This window comes from Engraulis encrasicolus, chromosome 4 (genome assembly GCF_034702125.1).
Source record: "Engraulis encrasicolus isolate BLACKSEA-1 chromosome 4, IST_EnEncr_1.0, whole genome shotgun sequence".
In the NCBI taxonomy this organism is placed as follows: Eukaryota; Metazoa; Chordata; class Actinopteri; order Clupeiformes; family Engraulidae; genus Engraulis; species Engraulis encrasicolus.
This window is the reverse complement of record NC_085860.1, coordinates 55,415,274-55,443,241: the sequence shown is the minus strand read 5'-3', so window position 1 is coordinate 55,443,241 and position 27,968 is coordinate 55,415,274. Positions and strand designations below refer to the sequence as shown.

General features: G+C 43.6%; 1 protein-coding gene across 1 annotated transcript in view; it reads left to right on the top strand.

The window, feature by feature from the left end:
• Positions 1-27,968, top strand: part of LOC134446997 (proprotein convertase subtilisin/kexin type 5) — a 73,637-nt gene that overhangs the window by 28,267 nt on the left and 17,402 nt on the right. Inside the window, exons 6-11 of the mRNA XM_063196280.1 lie at positions 7,100-7,294; positions 8,902-8,988; positions 14,388-14,586; positions 16,383-16,609; positions 17,694-17,936; positions 24,168-24,413. Of these exons, the coding sequence (XP_063052350.1) occupies positions 7,100-7,294; positions 8,902-8,988; positions 14,388-14,586; positions 16,383-16,609; positions 17,694-17,936; positions 24,168-24,413 (1,197 nt within the window). The remainder of the gene's footprint in view (positions 1-7,099; positions 7,295-8,901; positions 8,989-14,387; positions 14,587-16,382; positions 16,610-17,693; positions 17,937-24,167; positions 24,414-27,968) is intronic.

Here is a 27,968-nt window from a genome sequence, read left to right as displayed (position 1 = left end):
ATTTAGATCTTAATAGGGAGAGGGCACCTTTTCCCAAGAAGGGCTTTGGCTAAAATTGGTTAAATCATAAACTTACTTCTACTTCTCCTTTAAAAACATCTGCTATGGACTGTATTTTGCAAGGCTACAACTTACTGTAGGTCAGTGGTTCTCAAACTTTTCCCATCGTTCCCCCCTTTGGAGGGTCTGGATGTTTCCGAACCCCCCCAAGCAACAGCAGTACTCACACTGCTAAACTGATTTTACGATCCTTGCACTGCGCAGAATCAATAGAAAGGTGACTGGTGAGATAAAACATAGAGGGACTGCAGTGGAATGCAGATGTGTGTTCATTTCCTATGCTAATCAAATTTATGACAATTAATGTAATGTTGATAACGATGTATATATTGCTTAAAACGTATTGGCTTATTGGCAAGACAGGAAATAATTTCCTTGGGGGGGGGGGGAAACAAACAAAATCAGATGTCACATGCCCCCCCTGTGATGCCTCTGCGTCCCCGCAGGGGGGTTTGCGCCCCACTTTGAGAAACGCTGCTGTAGGTCCTTTGATGGCCTCAAGTATGATGCTTTATAAATTAGGGACTGGCCCTTTAAATAATGATGGACGACAGAAAATGAATTAAGCCTACATATCTTGCAAAAGCACAATTGTAATGCCATTTTCTCATTTGCCACCGGGATGGTGAATGAAAAACAGTCCCCCAAAAACTGTTGTGGCTAGGCAGACAGTTTGGAGACTTTATAGTTTTCTCCACAGAGGTGGGGCCAGGAGGCGGGGTGAGGGCACAAGTACAAGTTGAGGATGGGAGGCCGCATATTGGAACGCACTCTGCCCTGTGCTGTGCTGTGCCTCCTCTTCCTTGTCTGGGCATATAGGTCATGAAGGATGGAGCGCCACTCCGGCCTCTCATTTGCCTGACAAATTGTGACCGCATGCAAATTGGCCTGTCGTAAAACAATCTAAATTCAGTCAAAATTCAGTGAAGTTTTGGTATTAGGTTGTATATTGCAGTTACTGCCAATTTGATATATCAATGTTACTGAAATAGATCACATTTGGACCATAAGGCTTTGACCGAAGATTCATAATGAGCTGAAGTGATTCTGTAGATCAAATTTTGTATAATCTCGCCCTCTGCTGGCCAAAGTGTGAAACACAGCTTGAGGTGTTGGGAACAGTCCAACATGTTTCCATACTGAGCTATGTTCTTGAGATGTATAAAGTACTGGACTGGTGGAGTGGAGTGGAAGCACAAGTACTATATCAAGAAACTGACTTGCGTAGAAGTAGAAGTGATCTTTTAATACCATACTCAAGTGGAAGACGTGCTTCTCAAGTAGGCCTACTGAAGGTAATAGTACAAGTACAATTGAGTAACTGCTACCTACTTAAGTGCAAGTAGAATAATTTAAACATTAGTAGGTTACGTTCTGAAAGTAACAGTACAGTACAAGTAGAAAAGCCCCTGCTTTGTTAGAATAGCCCTGATACAGTACAATTACAGTACAATACAGTTTTCCTGAAGGCCAAGGGCTCTCATATAAACATGTTAGCCACTGTCTCCAGGTTTTTTTTCTTAGCCTTTACTTGTATAGAAATAAAAGTAAATTCATTGCAAATACTGTATGTAGTGAAGTAAAAGGGAAAGTAGTTGGAAAAAATAATACTCTTATTGATATCTTAATATCTTCAGTTGCATTGATATCTTATCTTCAGTTGCCTTGATATCTTAATATCTTCAGTCGCATTGATATCGTAGCCCCTTACCAGACACTGTCCCGCCACTAGGACGTCGCAATAGTCACTGAAAAACACCACTATGACAGTGCACATTACTATGATAGTACTACACCACCATGACAGTACACAGGACCTTTAGTAATACATTACTACCATAGTACTACACTACTATGGCAGTGCACAGGGCCTTAAGTAATACATTACCACCATAGTACTACACTACTATGACATTACACAGGGCCTTTAGTAATACATTACTACCATAGTACTACACTACTATGACAGTGCACAGGGCCTTTAGTAATACATTACTACTATAGTACTACACTACTATGACAGTGCACAGGGCCTTTAGTAATACATTACTACCATAGTACTACACCACTATGACAGTGCACAATGCCTTCAGTAATACATTACTACTATAGTACTACACCACCATGACAGTACAGAGGGCCTTTAGTAATACACTACTACCACAGTACTACACCACTATGACAGTACACAGGGCCTTTAGTAATACACCACTACCATAGTACTACACCACTGTGACAGTGCACAATGCATTCAGTAATACATTACTACTATAGTACTACACCACTATGACAGTGCACAGGGCCTTTAGTAATACATTACTACCATAGTACTACACCACTATGACAGTACACAGGGCCTTTAGTAATACATTACGACTTGGTCAGGGGTTTTCAAAGTGGGGGCCGGGGACCCCTGGGGGGACGCGAGGGAATGCCAGGGGGGCTGCGGAATGTTGGCAGGAAAAACGTAGCAAAATAAAATGAATAATTAAAAAATTTGAATAACTTAAGTAGCTAGAATAAACCAAAAATAGGCTTAAAAATCTCAGTGGAATCATGTTCGTCTTCACATTGTTTATATAGCCTATGTATCATGCTCTCTCTGTTAGCCTAGAAATCTAGACGCCCCTAACGACCGCAAATTGTAAATTAGGATTGTACCAACTTCATCAAGTTGTGAAACCGGGTGCACAGAATAAAAAATAGTGTGGTACGGCCCATGTTAGGGGGCCTTGGCTGGAATTTACCGGTATGTGGGGGGCCTTGGCTGGAATATACTGGTATATGGGGAGCCTTGGCTGGAATATACTGGTATATGGGGGGCCTTGTCATGGTAAAGTTTGGGAACCCCTGGACTAGGTCATTGCCATTCTGGTAACAGCTCATTTATAACAGGGGCCGTGTCTTAAGGGGTTAACAGCTTCTTATAGTGAATATTTGCATGAATTACACGAGTTAACTTGGGGCTATATGAATAGACCTGTGTACCTGTTGTACTCGGGGCAGCCGTGGCCTAATGGTTAGAGAGTTTGTCTTTCAATCTAGAGGTTGCAGGTTCGAATCCCCCCTGACCTCTCCCTATATCTCCATCCATGGCTGAAGTGCCCTTGAGTAAGGCACCTAACCCCACATTGCTCCAGGGACTGTAACTAATACCCTGACAAATAATAACTGTAAGTCGCTTTGAATAAATGAAAGCGTCAGCTAAGTGCAAGGTAATGTAATGTAATAATGTAATACATGTCTTGCGCTCCGCTGACTCTGTGCTGGTTGAATCCAGTTGGTGTTGGGCAGTCATGGGTGAGCGGTTAGGGTGTCAGACTTGCATCCCAGAGGTTGCCGGTTCGACTCCCGACCCGCCAGGTTGGTGGGGGGAGTAATCAACCAGTGCTCTCCCCCATCCTCCTCCATGACTGAGGTACCCTGAGCATGGTACCGTCCCACCGCACTTCTCCCCATGGGGCGCCACTGAGGGCTGCCCCCTTGCACGGGTGAGGCATAAATGCAATTTCGTTGTGTGCAGTGAACACTTGTGTGCTGTGGAGTGCTGTGTCACTATGACAATGGGAGTTGTATTTTCCCAGTTGGGCTTTCACTTCTTGTTGGGTTTTTAGTTCTTTAGTGGTGCTTTGGTGTTGTAATAACACCATGAATCTACTGTACTTTTACTTTTAACTACTTTTCTTTGCCTTTGTTATTCTGTGCTCGTGTACATGTTAGTAGCTGGTCCACTTCCTCTTTTTCGGTGCTTTGGAAAGTAAATATGGTAATACTGTGAAATACATCCTGTTCTTCAGCACAAATGTGAAGAGGGAGGTGTGTGTGTGTGTGTGTGTGTGTGTGTGTGTGTGTGTGTGTGTGTGTGTGTGTGTGTGTGTGTGTGTGTGTGTGGTGTGTGTTTTTGTGTGTGTGTGTGTGTGTGTGTGTGTGTGTGTGTGTGTGTGTGGTGTGTGTGTCGTGTGTGTGTGTGTGTGTGTGTGTGTGTGTGTGTGTGTGTGTGTGTGTGTGTGTGTGTGTGTGTGTGAGAGAGAGGAGGGCAGGAATAGGGTTTTTCTTTTTCAAGATAAGACATTCTGATAAACATCAACAGGTTCAGGTGAAGTTGTTTGGGCAGGAGTCCAGCCGGTCTGATGGCTTAATGCCATGGGAACAGACAACTAGGCGACTGAAATACGTCGATATTGTAACACTTGTAATACTTCGAGACTTGGTCTGACCAAGAGCATAACAATTAACATATCCCAAACGGTATTTCCCAAACGGTCTCCCTTGGTTTGCTAATGGTTGTTTGCTTCCCAACAAAGTGGGATGGCGTCACCACTATGCATTGTGTGTGGGTGTGTGGAGCGTGATCTCAAGTACCTGCGTCCAATGCACCACTACATTGCATGGATTGGGCTGGTGGGGTGGCTTTCAGATGAGTTTGTCCTGGTCCCACCCTGTGTGTGTGGGCTGTGACTCTGTGTGTGTGGGCTGTGATGCTGCGAGCACAGAGAGCACTGATGATGGCAACAGCCTGAAACGTCTGCTCTACCCTGCTCTAATAAAAAAAACTCCTTGTGCTTGACCTTTGTGTCTTGTTTAGTGTGCGAACCTGCTCCTACCTTATACCTTACTTCTTTTGGGTCCACGCACCTAGTTACTTTTCCTAACATCTAGAGCGCAACAATATCCTTACCGGCTGTGATGCTGTGACAGGGGCAGGAGATGAATTGTTGACAAAGCTGACAATTTTTAAAGTTTAAGTTTAAGTTGATGCTGTTGACAGACCTGTCAACTTTTGTAATCTCAAAGAGCAAGTTTCTTTATAAAACTAATGCTATACTATGCAACAAAGCCAGGTATAGCCTGGGCGAAAGCCGACTGTTGACTCCGTCAAACAGTCTGCCGAAAGCTGAGAGGAATCCGTCACTGTGGAGGGTGGGAGATGGTCTGATCTTACTCTGCCATTTAAATTCTTTGGAGCTCCGAATTCAAATTAAAATCCATATTATGCTTTATTAGCATGACTGTTACGATACAGCGCCGCAAAAGCATACAAAACAAAAGTGTGACTTGTGTCACCTTAACCAATCAGTAACGGACTTTGCGGTTGAGTTCTGCGTTACCACTCTGATTGGCTAAACAGTGAGCGAACTGAGCTGAGAGGCTTTCGCCAGACTAGGTGCGAAGCCAAAATCTTTGGGTGGAGCTGGATGGCGTCGCCAGGCTAGTCCAGATAAGCCTAACATTAGAACATTGCGATAAGATGGTGTCTTCTTTGTTGTTCAATTGGGGGGAAAAAGAAAGCACAAGGTTGTGCTATCTATCCTTTCAGGGCAAAGTGTTCATGCCCAATGTCTGTCACTGATAGTGTGTTGGTGTTTACCCTGCTGAAAGACACAACACATCAGGCAAGGCCAGGCAGACGAGGCAATTTTATTGTAGCGCATTTATACAGGTGCGCAACTCTATGCACTTTACAAAAAAAGCAAATGAAGGCATAAGATACAGTAGAAGACAACAACAAGCAGAAAATAAAAGTGTCATTAAATAATTCAAAACAGATACAAATGTCAAAAACAAGAAATCATCAATAAGGACACAGAAAACATCATTAAACCTGCAAAAAAGCATTTTTTAATGTCATCTGGACACTGGTTCTAGAGCTTTTCCGGCAAAATAGCTACAAGTTGCCTCACCACACTTTTGCAATAGCAATAGGATTTGTATAGCACATTATCATACATAACTGCCATTCAATGTGGTAAAGAGGAAAGAAGGAGAAGAGAGAGGAAAACAAAATATTGTAGAGAGTAGAAGGTATTAGAAAGTAGATAACTAAGTACCAAAGGCAGATGAAAATAAAGCTGTTTTTAATTTCTTTTTAAGACATGATTCTGTTTGGGCCGTTCTAATTTGGAAAGGAAAATATCACTTCCTGATACCACAGACTGCCAAAAGCACAGCGATGTGAGATCATAGATCTGTCATTCCCACAGCCAAGCATGTTAATCTAATAGGTGAATCAGTCATCTGCTATCTTTTTGTAATGGGCACTCTACCAGCATGCACCTGTATTGTATAGGCCTATGGGATCATGACGCCTAACAACTGTCTGCTGACAGCTGCATATTCTATTTTTGCAATGGACCATGGCAGTGTGGTTGACTTAGACTACTGTATGAGGAAAAACTCATCATCTAGTCAGTATTACGTTTATCTGTGTGACACATGTTTGTGTAATTTCAAACTGCTATACTGGTTTAAAAAAAGATTAGATAATAAATGGAAGGAAAGGGGGAAAAAACCTGTACGCCACCCACCAAGAGATGGCGCTAGTGATTGCAAGCACCCTGTCACTGTCACCATTCATTGTAGTGAGATAAATTTGTCTAAGATCTGTGGAACTCCTTTTTTCTGTCTGAAGCAGAGAGGGACATTCCGTCTCTAGAAGAGCTGAAGGGTTGCATGCCTCACCGTGCTGCATCACTCTGGCACATGCCACAGTCTTAGCCTGCAGGCACACCTGTCACACACATTGTTTTCACAGGGACAACCAGAAATATGCGGGTTGCATGCTTCATTGAGTCACTCCCTCCAACACAAAAGCATGATTGTGCATAAATGCATGTGCAGTATACATAATGTTAGGGTACTACTGGTAATCATATGTATTTTTTAAACCAATAAGAATATTAGTAATGATGGTTATTATATGATTGTAATTTTATTGCTTCTAATTCATGCATAACTGTGCTCATTCCCTCCCACATTTCCTTTATCACTCCTTCACTTTACTTTGTCCATCCATCCATCCATCCATCCATCCATCCATCCATCCATCCATCCATCCATCCATCCATCCATCCATCCATCCATCCATCCATCCATCCATCCATCCTTCCATCCATCCATCCATCCATCCATCCACCCATCCATCCATCCATCCATCCATCCATCCACCCATCCATCCATCCATCCATCCATCCATCCATCCATCCATCCATCCATCCATTCATCCATTCTTTCATCCATGCCCTCCCCTCCCCTGTGCCAGGTTTCGACTGTGTGAAGGAGTGCCCTGAGGGCACGTTTGGGGATGGCAGTGGGTGGCACTGCCAGTCGTGCCACAGCTCGTGCCAGGCGTGCCACGGGCCTCACATGAGGGACTGCGACCTGTGCCCCAGTGGCAACCAGCCCGTCTACGGCCAGTGCCCCGCGCTCACCTGCCAGCAGGGGCAGTACTTTGATGGTGAGTCAGTGCATTTTGACAGTACACACACAGACACACAGACAGACAGACAGACAGACAGACAGACAGACAGACAGACAGACAGACAGACAGACAGACAGACAGACAGACAGACAGACAGACAGACAGACCAACACACACACACACACATACAGTAGATACACACACACACACACCCACGCACACACGCACGTACGCATACATGCACACGCACACATGCACATGCACACGCACACGCACACGCACACAGCCACACGCACACACACACACACACACACACACACACACACACACACACACACACACACACACACACACACACAGAGTATGTAAGGTAGTAGTCTACTATGATAACCAGAGCATTTCTACACACCCAGCCTAAACCTTTCAACAAAGTATAACAAAGAATACATACTCACTCAAAGCCAAAAGCATTACGCAACATTGTGCATAAATACACCTGCAGTATAATGATGTGAAATGACAGTCACGTTAGGCCGGGGACATTCTTGCAGCAGGATACGGGTGAGCGTGCACATTTTGTGCATGAACCCGTTGCCATGTGAATTTCATGTCAACTTTGCACGTGGTAGAGCACCAGTCATAATACGTATACGCAGACGCAGGTGCGTATGGTGCAATATTGACAAAACCGTGAGGGGCGATTGTCCAAACTTCCATGTCGAGATTGCTGTAGAGTCAAACAATGGAGGAAAAAATGAATTAGAGCCCTGTTAGTTATCTGCCCCCTAGATGATACCTCCAGTATAATGCGTAAAATAGAACGAAAAATGTCTGCATACTTAAATTCTCTTTGTGTTCTTTTTAATAATAGGCCAAGCTTTCGGTCTACTGACCTTCCTCAGGGCTCAGACATTTCAGAGGATGCAGACATTTTTCGTTCTATTTTACACAGTTTTTGTTTATGTTTGGCACCTTTTAATCGAGAGTGCGGTGTGATCCGGTTGAATACCTCCAGTATAATACAAAGTTCTCCAGTCGTCCTGAAGCAAGTATGTGCACCCGGTTGAATGCATAGTTTTTAGGTAAGGCCCGACCGATATATCGGGCCAATATTTAATATTTTTGTGATATCGGTATCGGCCATACTTTCAATAAATTTCCACCGATAAGTTTGAATAACTTTCACAACCAATTTTGCAGCCGTTTCGTTCTGAATGCATCTTCTATTCTGCTCTCCCCACTTTGAGTCCATGAGAGATCATTATTATAACCTAATATATATGTATATATAATAATAATAATTTATATTTCATTACATTTTATTATGAAAAATATTTCTATATATCGGTTGCACATAGGCACACAGCAGCCATGTCCCCGGCCTGATAGAATGAGCACATCTTTCTTGCTTTTCTGCTTGTAAGAAAAGATAAGAAAAGATAAGATAAGATGAGATAAGATAATCCTTTATTGTCTCTACAAGAGAGAAATTTTGCTTGGGCATGAGCGTGTGATATAATGCCAAAAAGAAAAACAGTACAGTACAGTAGACAGACAAATAATACACTAAACATGTAAACATGTAAACAGGCAGCTGTTGTTCGTATCCTTATTCTTCATGTTCGTATCCTTCTGCATGTCAGGAACGGACAGCGAGTGCCACTACTGTGATGTGTCGTGCAAGACGTGCTTCGGCCCCAAGGCTCTCGACTGCTCCTCCTGCTTCACAGGTATGCACAGCACCGCACCGCACGGCCCAGGGGAGAGAGGGGGCCCAGAATTGGGTTCTCATTAGGTACCGCACCGCACCGCACCGCACCGCACCGCACGGCATTCACAGGTATGCACCGCACCGCACGGCCCAGGGGTGCATTTCTGGAAAGCGTAGTCTCTAACTATGTTAGCTACTTTGTTGGTTGCAATGCAATTTCCCATTAGATTGTATGCATGTGTGGTTATATATTTTCCATTTACGTAAATAGCACACCTTACCATACTTTTTTTCAAATGTGGGTTTTTGGCCAGCATGAAACCTATTCTCTTACCGATACTGTGCACTGCATTGGCTGTACATTTTAGGTGTGTGTGAAAGTGAAAAGTGAAAGTGAAAGCCCATTGGGAAACTCCAACTCCCATTGTCATTGTGACACAGCACTCCACAGCACTCCACAGCACACAAGTGAACACTGCACACTGCACACAACGAAATTGCATTTATGCCTCACCCGTGCAAGGGGGCAGCCCTCAGTGGCGCCGCATGGGGAGCAGTGCGGTGGGACGGTACCATGCTCAGGGTACCTCAGTCATGGAGGAGGATGGGGGAGAGCACTGGTTGATTACTCCCCCCACCAACCTGGCGGGTCGGGAGTCCAACCGGCAACCTCTGGGATGCCCTAACCGCTCACCCATGACTGTGTGTGTGTGTGTGTGTGTGTGTGTGTGTGTGTGTGTGTGTGTGTGTGTGTGTGTGTGTGTGTGTGTGTGTGTGTGTGTGTGTGTGTGTGTGTGTGTGTGTGTGTGTGTGTTTGTGTTTATGTGAAATGTGCGATATTTCACAATTATATTACTGGTCCAGACCACTTACCCGAGATCCATTTGGCTGTGTGTGGCCCGACATGAGTGTCATATACCCCCTCTTTAGAGCCATGCTCCGCTCCAAAAGACCAGTCTGACTTGACAGTATTTTTTTTACTCCCACATGGAAGATATGCCTGTGAGGAGGACTAAGCAAATCACAGTCGTCAGCAAGAACAGTGTTGGCAGCAACTGGATTTTCAAGCTGCAAAAAGAATTTGAGTCTGAACTCTTTGTCCCAGATACTATAGTTTGTTTATGTATGTTGTCATACTATAGTTACTATGTAGGCTAGTTGAGCACTGCTAATCTGTCATGTTTCTCATGAGTTCAACTTGCCCTAGGGTGTAGCTGTTTAAAAATGCCATTGCAATTCTCATATTTCCACATACTTTTTTTACAGATTGAAACTGTCATGATGATTGTAGACTTTAAAGGGACACTGTGTGAGATTTTTAGTTGTTTATTTCCAGAATTCGTGCTGCCCATTCACTAATGTTACCTTTTTCATGAATACTTATCACCACCATCAAATTCAAAGCATTCATTATGACTGGAAAAATTGCACTTTTCATACATGAAAAGGGGGATCTTCTCCATGGTCCGCCATTTTTAGCTGCAAAAATGACTGTACTTGGACCATACTAGAAAATATTTGTTTATTACTTAGTAAACTTTCATGTAAAGATCAAATTTGGCAATAGGCAGCCCAGTTTCAATAAGCAGCATAGTTGCAGTACCTTTTTTGACCATTTCCTGCACAGTGTCCCTTTAAGAGTGAAGGAGGAGCACTCTCCCTGATGATTCACAGTTTGTTAAGTGGGTGTTGAATCCCACATAAAGCATAGAGCAGGGGTATTCAATTAATTGTCCTAATGTTTTTGGGTTTTTTTAAAGCAGGGGTATTCAATTAAATGTCACCGAGGGCCAGTTTTTCAAATTCCTCCCAGTAAAGGGGCCGAATTTTCCGAATGTATTATGGTTGTTGACAATCAATGAAAAAAATACAGGACTCTTCATTGATTTGGGGGTCTGGGGGTCCTCCCCCAGAAAGTTTAGCATTTTTTAGATATAATTTCCTGCATTTTAACATCTCATGTCCCGTTTCAGCTCTATACGGAACCCGTACTTTTATTTCTAAATTCTGAAAAACAATTCAGTATTTCAAGTGGCTTGTGGGGGACCAGAACCTTGCTGTCCAAGGGCCGCATTTGGCCCCAGGGCCGTCATTTGAATAGCCCTGGCATAGATGAATGAAAGAAGTGAAGGCCAGCACTCTTCAGGTTTTTCTTTGTTTATTTGCCCAAAAACATTTCTGGCACAGCCCTTCCTCAGCCACCGCATGCTGCTGTCCATCAGAACAGCAGGGTCGCTGACAGCTTTGGCTGGGCCCAGGACAAAGTCCTATGAAAGGGCCCCCCACCCAATACATTCAATGTAATGAGGACCAAATTATAGGCCCCCATTTCCCTGGGCCCTGGACAACTGACCCCTTTGTCCCCCCTTGTCAGCTTCCCTGATCAGAACAGCAGGATTGTAAAGACAGATATCTTGCACTTACACTTGTTTACCTTACAGTATTTACAGTAACAGCATACAGTGCATGCAAGCATCCCCCCCCCCCCCACACACACACACACACACACACACACACACATACGCAAACACAAACAAACACACATCCGTAACCATGAGGTCACTACTCCAGCAGAACAGAAAGTACGCAGGCAAGAAGATATTACCCACAAAAAATAATTTCCAAACTGCACTTAGGCTGTTCTCAATGGCTAAAAAAACCCCGATTTGCTCATATGATACACGTCACTATTTACTGTAAGTTGCCTAGTAGTGTGCTTGGCAAGTGCGTGGATCGGATTGTATGCAATGATCCATCTTTTGTGTACCATCTCGTAATCGTAATCTCACTAAGTAAATAACACATCTGTTGCACACGAACGGCTCGAATGCAAACAAATCAGGTAAGGCTGTGGGCGGTGACGTAAACCACTTTATACTTGGTGCCAAAGTCCACACTGGCATGTCAGGAAAGCCTGTCATGTCCTGTCCACATGGGCTTGGTTCCCCGTAATGATTGGCACTCTGTAAACGCTATACGGTAACAAATGGGAGCAGCTCTGTTTCCTTCCAACAACGTCATAGAGCAGACGTGTTTCCTTTATCCTTCGTGTACATTGCATGTCTTAGTTACATCACATAGCCTATTTCATTTTTTATGGGATTCTGTAGTTTGATTTTCTCTTGTTGTCTTGTTAGTTTTGTCCTCTGTCCTTGTGTTTTCTTTTAACTTTTAACTTGCTGCGTGCCACTCTTGGCCAGGACTCCCTGGAGGAAGAGCCATTGTGGCTCACTGGGACTTTTCCTGGTTAATCAAGGGTTAAATATTAACAATAAAAAAATAATTTAGCTAGTAATTAAGTCTGGACCCGGGCCACATTTCTTTCTGACAATGGCATGGCGGGCCACTCTTTTCTACTGGCAAAGAAAAGTTGCTCTATTTTTTTTGCTATAATATTAAAAAGTAAACATTATTGAACATAAAGGCATATCATTTAATGTAATTTCAAACATGACATTTCTTCATGAAATTGCTGTATCTCCTGGTGTCTCTGCATGAAACAGGTGACCTGCCCTAGCAACCTGCCCTAGCAACTAGCTGCAAGAGAAGACAGGAAACCTTTTCTCCATAAGATTACACGTACACATGTGCCAATTACCATTCCAACCTGCGCGTCAAGTAGGCTAAACATGCTGTTTGGATAAAAACAAAATCACAACTTCATTCATAGGCCGCATATAACTGATGCTGGGCCAGGTTTACCCTGCTAATGGCCTACCCCTGCCATAGAGCTCCTGCTCACAATAGTCATTTACAGTGAGTCCAACTGGGAAACTCCAACTCCAAACTCCCATTGTCATTGTGGGTCACAACACTCCAGCGTACAGTGTACAGTGTACACTACACATAATGGAATTGTATTTGGCATGATGATGTTTCGACCTTGCCATCTTCCTCAGATTCACAAACAAACACTGGCTTGACACATGATCTACCCCTGTCTGACGGGATGGAGTCAACTTAACCCTTACAGGTCCCGGATGTATGACTAGAGCCAAATGAATAAGGACATGGCAACATATTTAGAAAACAATAGCATGAAACAAAAACATTTTGGAAAAACCTTCAACTTTGTGTATATGACACGACTATCTTCAAATAGAGACAACCCTGAAAGATTGGGAAGTATGAATTCTTCAGTTGGGATCCTATTCACAGTCCACATGATATTGACAAAAACATAACAAGGCAAGGCAAGGCAAGTTTATTTGTGTAGCCTAGCGCATTTCATACACAGGTGCAACTCAATGTGCTTCACAAAATTAACAAATTCAAAAAGAAAGGAAACAGGGAAGAAAGAGGGAAATAAATTAGAGTCAAAGAACATTTAAAACATTAAGATAAAACGTAAGGTAAAAAAAAATAAAGTCCCCTCTCTGAATGAAAAAAGGGCTCTTTTCATAGACGCTAATTGTCCATATCCGTATCAGGGGTGGGAATATGGACAATGCTTCTAAGAAGAGAGTCCTTTTGGGTTCATTATTTGGGGAGTTTGGATCATATCAACATATCAGGGCAGGGAATATATACAAAAAACACTGCAGGAAGGGGAATATGGACAATCCGTTTCTAAGAACAGAGTCTTTTCGGATTCTTTATTTGGGGAGTTGGGATCATATCAACATATCAGGGCAGGGAACATAACCAAAAACACTGCTGGAAGGGGGATATGGACAATCAGCTTGTAAGAAGAGAGTCCTTTTGGATTCATTATTTGGGGACATCGGGCCCTAGAGGGCTTAATGAGCACATTGATATTTTGTAAATATCATGGGCTGTGAATAGGATCCCAACTGAAGAATTTATACTCCAAAATCTTTCATGGTTGTTGATACTTGAAGATAGCTGTGTCATGTACACAAAGTTGAAGGCTTTTCTTGTGAAGGTTAAAAAAAAACAGAATGGCAACAACCAAGGCGTAATGAATTACTTCTAAGTCTAATGTTGTTGTAGTGTAGTACTAGACTAGTAAAGTTTAGACAGCAGTAGTAGTTCTGTCGGAAGACAAATCTTTTTTTTCAATTACAGTAAATGCAATTATATTCCATATTGTATCTGACCACCTCTATACTATATGTATGTGATGTTGTGCTGCTGTACACTACATGTATACTGCCCTACATAGCAAAAAGGCAGCTGTGCATAGCTCCAAACTGAGTAAAATGACTTCAATTATTCAGCTGTATTGACATGTGGCTGTTTTGTGACTCTATACTCTATATCATTTGCAGATCAATCATTTAATTTAATTTCAAATCATAATAACTAATTTTCATTTTCAGTAACAGTGCATTTACTGCCTGTTTTTTCTTTGTAGGGCCGTGTAGCAAGTCAACTAAATCCTTTTATATTAGAATAGTTGTATTGTATGTGTTGACCTGGCGGTATATGCAATGTTGTGCCACTTGTACGCCGTAGGCCATATTCTGGACCAGGAGGGTGCGTGCGTGGAGCACTGTGTCCCGGGGTCCTTCGCCAACGCCCAGACGCAGCTGTGTGAGGAGTGCTCCCCCAACTGCGAGACGTGCGAGGGGGACAGTGACAAGTGTGTCACCTGCAAGAGCGGCCCCTTCAAGCTCTTCCTGCACCAGGGACGCTGCTGGTCTAACTGCCCTGAGTGAGTGTGTGTGTTTGTGTGTGTGTTGTGTGTTTGTGTGTGTGTTTGTGTTTGTGTGTGTTTGTGTGTGTGTGTCTGTGTTTGTATTTGTGTTTGTGTGTTGTGTTGTGTTGTGTTGTGTTGTGTTGTGTTGTGTTGTGTTGTGTAGTGTTGTGTGTTTGTGTGTGTGTTGTGTGTTTGTGTGTGTGTTTGTGTTTGTGTGTGTTTGTGTGTGTGTGTCTGTGTTTGTATTTGTGTTTGTTTGTGTTTGTGTGTGTGTTTGTGTTGTGTTGTGTTTTTGTTTGTGTTGTGTTGTGTTGTGTTTGTGTTTGTGTTGTTTGTGTTTGTGTTTGTGCTTTTGTTTGTGTTGTGTTGTGTTGTGTTGTGTTGTGTTGTGTTGTGTTGTGTTGTTTGTTTGTGTTTGTGTGTGTGTTTGTGTTGTGTTGTGTTGTGTTTTGTTTGTGTTTTTGTTTGGGTTTGTGTGTGTGCTTGTGTTTGTGTTTTTGTTTGTGTGTGTGTTTGTGTTGTGTGTGTGTTTGTGTTTGTGTGTGTGTTTGTGCTTGTGTTTGTGTTTGTGTGTGTGTGTGTGTGTTTGTTTTTGTTTGTGTGTGTGTGTGTTTGTGTTGTGTTTGTGTTTGTGTTGTGTTGTGTTGTGTTGTGTTGTGTTTGTGTTTGTGTTTGTTTTTTTGTTTGTGTTGTGTTGTGTTGTGTTGTGTTGTTTGTGTTGTGTTGTGTTGTGTTGTGTTGGTGTTGTGTTGTGTTGTGTTGTGTTGTGTTGTGTTTTTGTTTGTGTCGTGTCGTGTCGTGTCGTGTTGCGTTGCGTTGTGACTGCCATGGATGCTGCAATCGTCTTACAATTATGATGCAGAAAGTTAAACATGCTCAAACAGTGGAACATATAGGACTACCATGAGTGTACAACCCTCAGCCCTCAAACAGCTGGGGTTTGGTTAGACGCATGTCTCTTTCATTGAACCCATACAATACAAGGTTAACACAACGTTAAGGCTACCAGGACCATACCGTGTGTGTGTGTGTGTGTGTGTGTGTGTGTGTGTGTGTGTGTGTGTGTGTTAGGTGTGCGTGTGTGAGTGTGTGTGTGTGTGTGTGTGTGTGTGTGTGTGAGTGTGTGTGCGTGCGTGTGTGTGTGTGTGTTCATATGTAACTCACTGTTCTGATGCAAGCTGATAGTCCTGGGTACATACCATAACTGTAGACTTTCACTCAGTACAATATATAACCTGACATACCTGCTGTGTTACAGGTAGGCATGAACTAAACTACTGGAATTATATGAAACCTGTGTGTGCAAGCAAGCGTGTGTCCTGGCAGTCAGGCTGAACCGAGCCGAATATCAGGCTAAACAGGGAATTGCTGTCTCGGTCAAAGATGCAACAGCGCACCAAGAATTTCTCCTTTTTTAATTCTGATCTGTCACTCATAATGTTGTGTGCATGGCAAAATTCTGAGCAAAACTGTGTACTTACCTTACTAATTGACTGTTCATACTTCACCTTACTTGTGCAATGTGCAATTAATGAAGATTGGTCAAGACAGGCTGGTATGATCCGAGACATGTCGCAGTCATGTCATGGTCAAGTGCCATTCCACACCGATGACCACATCTTGACTGTATATATATTTTGTGTGTGTGTGTGTGTGTGTGTGTGTGTGTGTGTGTGTGTGTGCGTGCGTGCGTGTGTGTGTGTGTGTGTGTGTCTGTCTGTCTGTCTGTCTGTCTGTCTGTCTGTCTGTCTGTCTGTCTGTGCGTGCGTGTATTGACATGCGTTCGTGTGTGCACTTGAATATGTGTGCAGTGGTTTCTTCGAGACCTCTGAGGGCACGTGCGAGGCTTGTGAGCGTCCCTGCCTGGCGTGCGACACGTCGCGGTCAGAGTGCCTGTCCTGCACCGAGGGCCACTTCCTCGAGGGCGGCCGTTGCCACGTGAACTGCTCTCTGGAGCGCAGCTACGCCGCCGCGGACGGAAACTGCAGACGATGCGCTGCACACTGCGAAACCTGCACGGACGACAAGACGTGCTCCAGTGAGTGTGTGTGTCGTGTGTGTGTGTGTGTGTGTGTGTGTGTGTCTGTGTCTGTGTGTTTGTGTGTGTGTGTGTGTGTGTGTGTGTGTGTGTGTGTGTGTGTGTGTGTGTGTGTGTGTGCTCGCTCGCTCCCTTACTGTCTTGAGTCTCTCTGCGCGTTCCAATGTGCGACCTTGCGTCCTCCGCTTGTGCTCGTGGCCTCGTACCAGGAAGTAATACGTCATGATGACATCACTGACAACAGCATTATATTTCAATATCTCGCAAAAGTTCAATTGTAAAGTCATATTCTCATTTGCAAACTGGATGGAGAATGAAGAATATTCCCCCAGAAATTGTTTTGGCTAGGTGGACAGCGGGGAAACTTATTTGTTTTCTCCACGGAGGAGGAGCCAGGAGGCAAGGCGAGGCCACAAGCAGAAATGGAGGATGCAAGGTCGCATATTGGAATGCACCCATAGTGCCAATGCCTCTTCCTGGGTGACTCTGTCACTTGTATAGACCACATGACATACTCCTGTGAGTGTGTGCGTGTGTGTGTGTGTGTCATTCACATGGAGAACAGATGTTGTTACATGTTATACATATGTATAGATGTTATACATTTCTGGTGTCACCTGCTTTTGCAGCATAGCTGAAGCTTTACGAGGACACTGCGAGACCAGAAATCATACTCCAGTGTGCGAGCGTGTGTGTGTACGCGCATGCTCATACATGCATGTGTCTGTTCCGAATGCATTTTGCTGTGCATCTTTGTCACTTGCCTGTGTGCTTGCGTGTGTGTGTGTGTGTGTGTGTGTGTGTGTGTGTGTGTGTGTGTGTGTGTGTGTGTGTGTGTGTGTGTGTGTGTGTGTGTGTGTGTGTGTGTGTGTGTGTGTGTGTGTGTGTGTGTGTGTGTGTGTGTGTCTGTGTCTATGTCTGTGTGTGTGTCTGTGTGTGTGATGTAATGTAATGTAATGTAATGTAATTTCCTGTACTTGCTGCAGAATGGTGTATACTAGGTAGTAAAATGACGTCGTCACAACGTTGGCATATCTGGGTAGCATATCTGCTACATGTAAATGCGATGCAATGTTTTGACCAGAGTGTAGTTTCCTGTACCTGCTGCTGAATGGCGTGTGCCAGGCCAGTTGTCCCGAGGGCTACTTCGAGGACCTGGACGAGGGTCTGTGCGTCCCGTGCCACCACACCTGTGCCACCTGTTCGGGTGCCCTGGCAGACGACTGCGAGACGTGCGCCACGCCCACGCCAAAGCTTTACGAGGGCACCTGTTCAAAAGAGTGCCCTCTGGCCACGTACTATGAGACATCCATGCAGGAGTGCCAAGGTGAGTCAGCCGTGGCCTAATGGTTAAAGGTGCACTGTGTAGGATGGTGGACAGAGGGGGTATTGCAACTATGCTGCTTAGTGAAACTGGGCTACCCACAGTTAATATTTACTAGTATTATCAATGTACAGGAAGTTTGCAGGTAAAAATGTAGATTTCTGGACATTGAAAATGGTGGAGTATGGAGAAGATCTTGTTCAACAAACCAATAGACCAATAGTTTCATGGAACGTTTACAGTCAAAACAAAAACAAGGCATGAACATTCTATGGCCCTAACTTAATTTCCGGTACACTTCCGCAAACAATACACTGCATCGGATCAACACAGCTACACAAGCGCGGTATTTCATTTGAGAGTGGCACAGAAAATGAAAAATAAATGTTGTTTTCCATTTTTATGACAGCAATCACACATAGGGGGCACTACGCGTCCATTTTTGGGGTAGATGTAAAAACTTCACGATCGTATAATCATATTAATTTAGCCTAACATAGCCTCACCCACACAGCAAAAGTACTCCGTAATGGATCCGTACCGGAGTCCACTCTCCGGAGGTCATCCTCCGAAACGGATCCGGTAAACGGACCCGTATCGGCGTCCACTTGCACGCCGTCTATCATCCGACGCGGAGGTGTGGCGCGGACTCAAAAAGGACCCGTTTGTCACCCGTAACGGATCCGCGTGCAAAAGCTTACCTCCGCAGTGAGCCCGTTTCGGAGGCGCGACATCCAATGCGGACTCATTCCGTGTCCACTTATTGCATCCTTCACGGATCCACTATTTTTTTTATCAGTTACGGACTAATTCCGAACTCATAAATGTTCAGGGCTGGGACCATTTTGGATGAGTGTTAATGAAGTTACTTTCTTATTATGCTATAATCCCAATAAACTAACACTAAAGCAGTTAAGCAATCGTTTCAAACAGCATTTATTTAATTCTACAGATAACACGGACCTAGCCTAGACACCGTTTAAATAAGCTCCCGGAAAAAAACACAACCTGACTTCACTCATCATGATTTTTTATTTTTCTTGACATTATTTTTCTGTCTCACTGTCATGTTGAACAATCGCGTGCCGTGGCTGCCTTCCTTCCCTCATCAGTCGACGGGGAAACATCACATCAGCGCTCCGATCTGAAAAGGCAACAGGTGTAGAGCTAAACTTAGAGCTTTCATTTAAATTTCGTAGGATGACAATCAGACATTGCATTGCATATGAATGGACAACGCTCTTTCACATCTCTATCCCGTGACAGTAATGATGTTGAATATTATAAGATGTATAACGTCCTACTTACTCTTGATCCGTAAAAGCCGGGAGGCAGCAGGCTGGCATCACCGTAGCAGGGTGGCTAACAGCTGGCTAGCCCTGTCCGACCCAGAGGTAATTCCACCTGTTTACTGTTGCACAAGATTAAGAACAAATTCAGATATTTGTAGCCCAACCACGGACATCTGTATCAAACTATGAGCCCAGCTACTTCATTCATTCACCAACGATGGACAGCATATGGGACGAGGGCACAGTTCATGGCCATTAATTGCTAATAAATAATTAGCCTGGATTTCGTTAACGTGAGGAGAAGTCACCGCTTGTGGATTTGTAGGACCCTACCTTTAAAAACACAGTTGGTGCCAAACCTGTTGGGACTATCACCAATCCGTGTAAAAGTGTACCACGAGCCAAATTCAGACCAATATAGCCGTTTCATTAGAGTATTTGAACACTTAGACCTACGTTTAACTTTACACAAATTTGCTTCAGCCAACCAGTTTGCTAGTATCTGGCTAGCAAGCTAACGTAAACAAGGCTGTTAAAATGGGCACAACGTAGATAATTTTTATTCAACTGCACTTCTTCCATGTATCGGATGGCATCATATTTTAACAGTATTTAGGAAATACTACAATAGTCAATGTAGTTCTCCATGTCTTTGAATGAATGAATTAGCTGTCTCGTTTTGAAAACAACTAGGGTTAACATAGGCCTATTTCCACCCGCCCCGCCCGGCCCGCGAGAGATTTCAAAGCAACCCGCCCGACCCGCCCAATATGACCCGCAAAAAATAAAAATGATAAAAAATGAAATAAAAAACATGTCCTGTACAGATGGCTAATTTTAAGCCAACCTAAAGGAGAAGGGTTTGCACTTAACACATAGGTCGCGTTAACCGACAAATGTCCGTCATTGACGGATTCTTCTGATGGATGACGGAAAATTCTGAAGCCTGTCCGGATTATATTGAGGGTGATAACAAATGAATCACTAGTTTAAGTAAACCCCATATTGAGTAGAGCAAATGTGCATTTCAATTAGGCATATTTATCATCAGCACAGATATTTCTGTCTTCTATCGTTCGCCTTTCTCCCTCTCTCCCTGCTTGCCATGCGCGCCTCGGCACTTGCTCCAAATAATGAATTAAAATAAGATGTTTCTTGCCACCATACATTCATGTGTGACTTCGATTAATTTTAGATTCCGAACTATTTGTAGACCTAGACCAACTGCATTTACTGACTATCTCATTGCCAATGACAACGTTTTCCCTCTATCGCCTTTCATAAAAGCATAGTTTCATAGGTCTCTATAGCATCAGACGTCACTTAACTCCTCGCTTGAAACATAAAAAAATATGCGAATAGCATGTTTGCTATCCTGTGATTCTCTCCCTCCCTCCCACCTCCTCTGCTCCGCTGCTCCCTTATAAACTTGAGATTTGAGTCTGTCTGATGGCTAACTGCAGAATGGACACACCCCCGTCATTCTCATTGGATGTAGATAGAAGTTAAATGTAATGCATCAGTTATCAATAGGATTGGCGGCGAAATCTAGTGTGACCGCGCAGCTCTGTCATGATCAATGGTTTTATTTGCATTTTTTAATGTACCATCACTCCAAATCCAAATAGAAGTCAAGACAATCAATGGACTTCTCAAAAGTAGGCTATAGCCTAACCCTGACATATTCGTCTAATGCAATGTTTAATGTGACACTCCAGGCCAAACCAGACAGGACTAGGCCTATATTCATTTTAGGAGGTCCAGTGGATATGCATATCTCCCCCTCACTCTACCGAACGGAGTGCGCGCTCGCTTGAAGCTTGGTAGTAGCGCAAATCACCGACAACATTGCGCTCTTGCCAACATCTAAAGAAGAGACAAAACCTAAGTGAGCCCTCCAAAACCCAATGACGTCCTCGTAACATTCCTCGAGACTGTGTGACTGTATTTCCGCTTCATCTGGCATATCCAAACCGTGCGTCTGTATAAGCCCGCCCCTTATGCAACCTGCATAAAGCCCTTCCGGGACAAAAGTAAATGTGCGTAAATCCACGCAGCAGAATACGAAGTCATGCACTAATTTAAACTTTGCATGGAGTTGCATCATGCCTTTTAGGAGCGATGACATTAAGAACGTTCCATGACACCGTCTATAAAAGTGTAAAAGTATATATCCATAAAGTATATTACAGTAATAACGCTTCTTTCAACAAGTCAAGTCAATGTCCTTCGCATGGAGAACAGACATGTTATACATTTCTGGTGTCACCTGAAGTTTTACGCGGGCACCTGTTTGGAAGAGTTCCTCAATGGGATGCATTATGAGACATTCGTACAGGAATGCCAAGGTGAAACGTGGTGAGATGGAGTCGAGTAGTAAAGTAATAAAGATATCAAAGATGAAGATTATGTTTTAAAAAGCGGCTCGGAGACCAATATAGCTGCCATGGTTCAGTCTTATTTTGAATATCCATTGCAAACGAACCTGTTTATTATCACCAAACCAAATAATTGCCCTTTGCAAGCATACTGTCAGATGTCCGTGCCAACATGGGTAGTATGATGGTGCCACCCTTTATTAACTATTAGACATTCACACGTCATGGGCACACGCACAGGCACTCCACTCCCTCTTTCCACAAACTCCTAGGATGCTGCCCGGACGTTAACACAACACGCCCGGGAAAAGTACTCACGCACATACTGTAGACAGATCAAAGTTTTTAATTTGTCATCTGTGTGTTCTTTAGAGCTCATCAGTTCTCTAGAACATATTGTCTTCAGTATGTGTAAACATTGTGTAAACCTGTGTAAACACAGTCATTCTCCCACAGGCCAGAGGTGTGTTCAGTTCTTAATTAAGGTTGTGTATTTGTTTTTGGTGTGCCCGTTATTTGCTCTGTCACTGTCACCGTGTGTCATTATTTCGTTTTGTGATGTAACAAAGTTTTTTTTAAAAAGAAAGCCAAATGCCACAAACATGTCTAAATGGAGACAAGAGATTACTTGCATACATTTTAAGTTTTACATTTGATGAAAAGAGTCAACAAACTTGTTGTATGTGTGGGAAATATGTATCTATTAGCATAAGGCAACAGGACCTCTTTTGTAGCTTCAAAACATTTCATCTCTTCCATTGACTGACCTGTTCACTCTTCTGTATTTGACGTGAAAATCAGAATTTGTTTGTCTCTGGAGAGTAGACCTGGCTGTTAGTAACACTTCAGAATAGGGCTCACATTTTAACCACAAATACATGCCTAACTAGAAATGCAAAGAGAGACCAGACCTCTGCCAAGGAAGCTGTTTGATAGAGCATTTGACTATGTTGCACCCTAATTTTGTTCAAGTCTTTCTGCCTTGTTTTTGTGAAGTTAGAAACTGCAGTGTCACAATTCACCCTATCCTACAATGGTGAAGAATCTGTAAAAAGAATTCTGGATCCGGATCACCACCAAAATTGAATCACTTGTTCCTTGTGTCATTTCCAACAACTCCACAAACTTCATCAAAATCCATACATGACTTTTTGAGTTATCCTGCTGACAGACAAACACACAGAACCGGCAAACAGACAAACAAACGAACGTGAAGGAAAACATAACCTCATTGTATGTAAAGGTGACTTATGAGATATCAAGGGCCTACTACCGTAGGTCCTTATCACAATTCTATCAATAATCAAGGCCTTATCGGCAACAAGCAAGACGTTTATGAAAACAAGTCTGACAAATCACTCAAATCATTTATGCCAACAGCGAGGCGTGCATTAGGGCAGTGGTTCCCAACCTATGGGTCGGGACCCCCCTTATGGGTCGCCAAAGATCCACAGGGGGTCGCGGAGCCCTCTTGATTTTAAGGGGTTTCGTTTTAAATATATATAGCCCATTTAGCCCATTAAATATATATAGCCCATTTAGCCCATTTAACTAATAAATGCATAGACGCAACAAATTGTAAGTGCTACATTAAACATTTATTCTATATTTGACCAAAGACGAATTGAGGAATAAAATAACTAAAATAAGTTTTCACAGGAAACGGAGGGCATCTTGTGACTCCGTCTCGTGCGGGCGCTCGCTTGGTTGGGTCACCAAAGCTTACAATAGTAAAAACATGGGTCCCTTAAGAAAAAGGTTGGGAAACACTGCATTAGTGGCCCACATATGAACCCTATTCTGAAGTCTTACCGACCTGGATCCCGTTTCTCAAATGCATCGTTGCTTAACCCCTTAGCGCTGCACCTATGTTATAAGCTTACTGTCACCAAAAGTGTAATATCTATGTCTTAATCTGCTACTTAAGGCTCTCGGCACTGTCATAGCAATGTTGTTATGATGTAGTTGAGTATTTTCAGCAAATAGTGAATATGCCTGCCGGCGACCCCATCTGCAGTAGTTCGCAACGATGTTGAGAAATGCGCCCCTGCATCGTTGTGTGTTTCCCTTTGTCAGAGTGCGAATGAGAATATATATTCGCACACCACAAAAGCTCCCTTTTCATGATTTAATGTGAAAGAAAAAGGCACAATGTTTCGACCAGCAAGGTCTTCGTCAGGTGTCATAGTTCAATTTTGTCACATTTGCTACTCTGAGATGTGCGCGCACCTTACACAAAAATACTGAATCAGAGCAACATATCGCAAAAAACACTCCCTCTCAATGCCAAAGCGTGTGCTCAAGTTGGGTCTCCTAAGGGGGCGTTGTCCCCTACTTCTTCTTCTCTTTTTGAGGTGTTTGCGCAAGACGTGCACTACCGCCATCTACAGTGTTAAGGGGACTTCATTGATTCTCAACCTCAGGACTCCGAAGGTCTCCTAACCGAAGGTCTCCTAAAGGGGCGTTCACCCGACATACTGTAAAGTGGATACCGGAAAAGAAACAAAATGATGCTTCTTGTTAGATCCATCTTCTTTGCCTCACACTTTTTTCCCCTTTGGCAGAGTGCCACCAGACGTGTGCCCGGTGCTCAGGGCCCGAGGCCAACCACTGCTCCCAGTGTGCCACGGGGCTGGCTCTGGACCCCAACACGCTCATGTGCGGGGTGACGGGCGACTCCGACTGCCCGCCAAAGACCTTCGTGCACGCCAACGGCTTCACCTGCCAGTCGTGCCACCGGCAGTGCCAGTCGTGCCGGGGCCCCGGAGCTGCAGACTGCATCACCTGTGCCCTGCCAAGTCACCTGCACAGTAAGATTCACAGTCACACTGACGACACATTCTTTTTTTGAAAGATTTAGTTTGGGTCTTTTTCGACTTTATTTGATAGGACAATGTGAGGGGTGGACAGGAATCGAATTGGGAGAGAGACAGGGAGGGGTCGGCAAAGGACCCGGGCCGGCAATCGAACCTGGGTCAGCCGCATGGCAGGCGAGTGCCATGGCAAGGCCCACACTAGAACATTCTTCAACTAATCTCTCTCTCTCTCTCTCTCTCTCTCTCTCTCTCTCTCTCTCTCTCTCTCTCTCTCTCTCTCTCTCTCTCTCTCTCTCTCTCTCTCTCTCTCTCTCTCTCTCTCTCTCTGCCTCTGCAAAAATATACATAGAATAGAGACTGTGCTGCCGTGTCTGGTGTAGCCAGTTATAGCGGAAGCTTTAGCTAATTTTCAACTTCATTTTTGGCAGATAAGTCCGTCTGTCACTTAAGGCATCCAGTGTAGCTCTAGTGTAGGACTCGACATTCACTTCTGATATATGTTCCCAGAGTAAAACCGTTTATTGCACAGTTCATAAAATCATGCAGATACACATTTGAACCCTTTTACGGTATCAGATATCACAATCATGCACCATCAGTAAAAAAAAAAAAAAAAAAAAACCCTCGATGGCCATCAGTTCAGTAGAATGAACAAACGAATATGGTTAACCATTGATGAATTACCAGGATGAACTTTGCGGAAATGCTTTATGGTGTGGGTGGTAGGACTAAATGAGAAACGAAACTCTGTGCGGCACCACAGGTAATATGGCCCAAATACACCAATAATACATACAAAATATAACTCTTATTTATCCTTTATTTTACTAGGGTAGTCACCAGGCCCGTTTCTAAGATTTTGGGGGCCCTAGGCAAAGGGGTTGTCGGGGCCCTAGGCAATTTTTTTTTTTTTGGGGGGGGGGGGGGTGTTTGGGGGGGTGCACCTGATGGGGCAGCTGTTTCGGATGGGCCAGACCATTTTTGGATGGCACTTCAGTCATTGTCACATAGCCTACCATTACAACATAATGTCACAGAATCCATGGAAACCTAGGAACAAACAAGTCACCTTACAGACAGTGTTGTGGCTAGGGCAACACATGCATGAAGGGCAATGAATGCATAAAAAGCAAGCATATATGTGTACACCAGCATTTTCTGTGAGGAAATGCAATCTAGTTATGATAACTAGTCCCTAGTTCATTTTATGAAACTTTATGAAGAAAGACCTGGGCAAATAAAGCCCATTCCATTCAGTAGGCTCATCATTTCTCATGAAGTAGGCCCTAGGCTAATTGAATGTTCAGTTGTTTAACCTCTCACATGAAAGTAGGCCTATATGGCCCAATCAGGGTTTTTTTTTTACCCTACCACGAAAATCATGATCATTGCACAAATAAAGAATGGTCTAATCTTTCCAATCACTTTTAAAATCTAACCGAGGGTGCTCCATTTGTGAAAAATATTGACTCATAAAACAATAGGCCTACAGTCCAGAAACTCAAGGCTGAGAAACGAATGAGCAGGCACAGTGGGGGTTTGGGGGGATGTGATATTGGTAAGCAAGAATTAGCCTATGTAACCAAGCCAATGGGGGTCTCCCCGACGAGATTTTTTTTTCGTATTGCATCCATCACGCACTTGACAATACAATCCAAATGTTGCCTAATATCGCAGCAAACACGACTAGGCTACTGTAGCGACCAAGGATCACTGAACAAGTTAACAACCACCTGCGTTACTCCGTGGTTGACAACGGTGTCAATTATAGGGGACCAATATCCCGGTGCCCTTACCTTGAGTTGTCTTGACCGCAGAATGTAGCCTATCCCAGAATGTATCCCAACCTCTGACTGTAGCCTAATCCACGCGTTTCCACAATCATGGTTCCAAATTCCAAGGTGTAATCCACATATAGTAATAGCAAGAAAGGCTATTGTGCTACAATTTAGCTATCCCACTCAACGCACTTGTGTGACTCGTGTTATCCGATAGGCATTACATTGTTCGTTTGTTTCTTCTTGCGTTTGTCCACATCCAAAACAGTTCCGTGTCGGGAAAAGGCGCTGAACAATCGACGTTTGCCCAGTGCTTGTTACAGCACGTGGATTAATGCTTCACAGACGTTTTTGAAAACACACTGTAAAGTGTAAATGAAGCTCCTTTCTGTCTGTGCGATGTCAACTGGCCTGGGACAGTTTGGTGGTTTGGCAGTACTGAGAGTAATGTGTTGTCTTCAAAATTAACTTGTATTATAAAAGCAACTGTCTTGAGCCAAAAATGTAGAGCGTACTGTAGGCTAAACTGGCGTCTGCGCAACATCCAGTGTGAGATTATGTCGCTTGATTTCCAGTTTGTATTTGCGTTGGATTTTGACGCTTGAACCAATTGGAAGGGGGGCCCCCTCCAGCTGGGGGTACTTTGACTGACTAAATTGTCGTTGCGCTGTTTAGGCAATTGACATTTTCACGCTGTCGCTGATGCAAACCTATTGGGAGGGGGCCCCCTCGAGCAGGGGGTATTAGAGAGGCGCTGTTGCTTCCCTCGCAGCAGAGCCCTTCATACAGATGACCAGGGCCGGTTCTGGCTTATTTGGTGCCCTAGGAGTTTGATTTCTGCCACCCCCCCCACCCCGGACCCCCCCACCCCCTACCTTTGAAAGAAAAAAAAATCTTTCTTATACCTCACAGAACACAAGACTAATATCCTTAGTAAGCTTAACTAAATAGCATCAAGAACAATAACCGTTTTTCATCAAATGGATTTGTGGTTCTTTTTGACAGGCGACCAACACATCAGATTGAGTCGCATGAAAGTAGCTTCACTGTGTGGTGTGTTGGATGTGATGGTGGTGGGGCCCCCAACCCCAGATGAGAGGGAGGTTATCAATGTGTTTGAATTGTAACGTGAAATTGAAATGCCAGGAGAGTGATACAGTACATTTGCATGTAAAATGCATGTGTAGACAATAAGCCTACCAAGGAGGTCTGCATTGATCTACACTATCTACAGCATCACAAAGCATGGCAGCATAACAATTTTAATAAGCTACACATTTGTGCTGTCTCCCAAACCAATTTCATTTCTGGACTGGAAATAGTGGTGCATTTGTGAGTAGGAGAATGAGAAGGGGGCTATCTATGTGTTTGGAGGGACAGGGTGAGAGAAAGGGAGAAGAGCTGTCACGCTATTGAATTTCATAATATACAAAATATAGTAAATAGCCTCACTTGTCTGCTGTGCATGGTTCTGTTACATGATTAATGTAGGCTATGTCATTCTGGTCTGGAAATTAATGTTTTTTTAAGCTTACAACAAGCAGGTAATACATGTGGATGGAAGGAGATATGGCAGCTAAAATTGTTTTAAACATTGCACCAGTCTTACTTTACATTGCTTGTCAACCTAAGCAAGTATTATGATATCAGGTGTGTGTTAGTGAGTAGTGAGTAGGCTACTAACAGCTACTTTACTGGATTTCATTGCTTGGCATACTTGGCTAATGTTAGCATGCTAACTAGCGATTTCTCTGATCAAAAACAAAGCTCT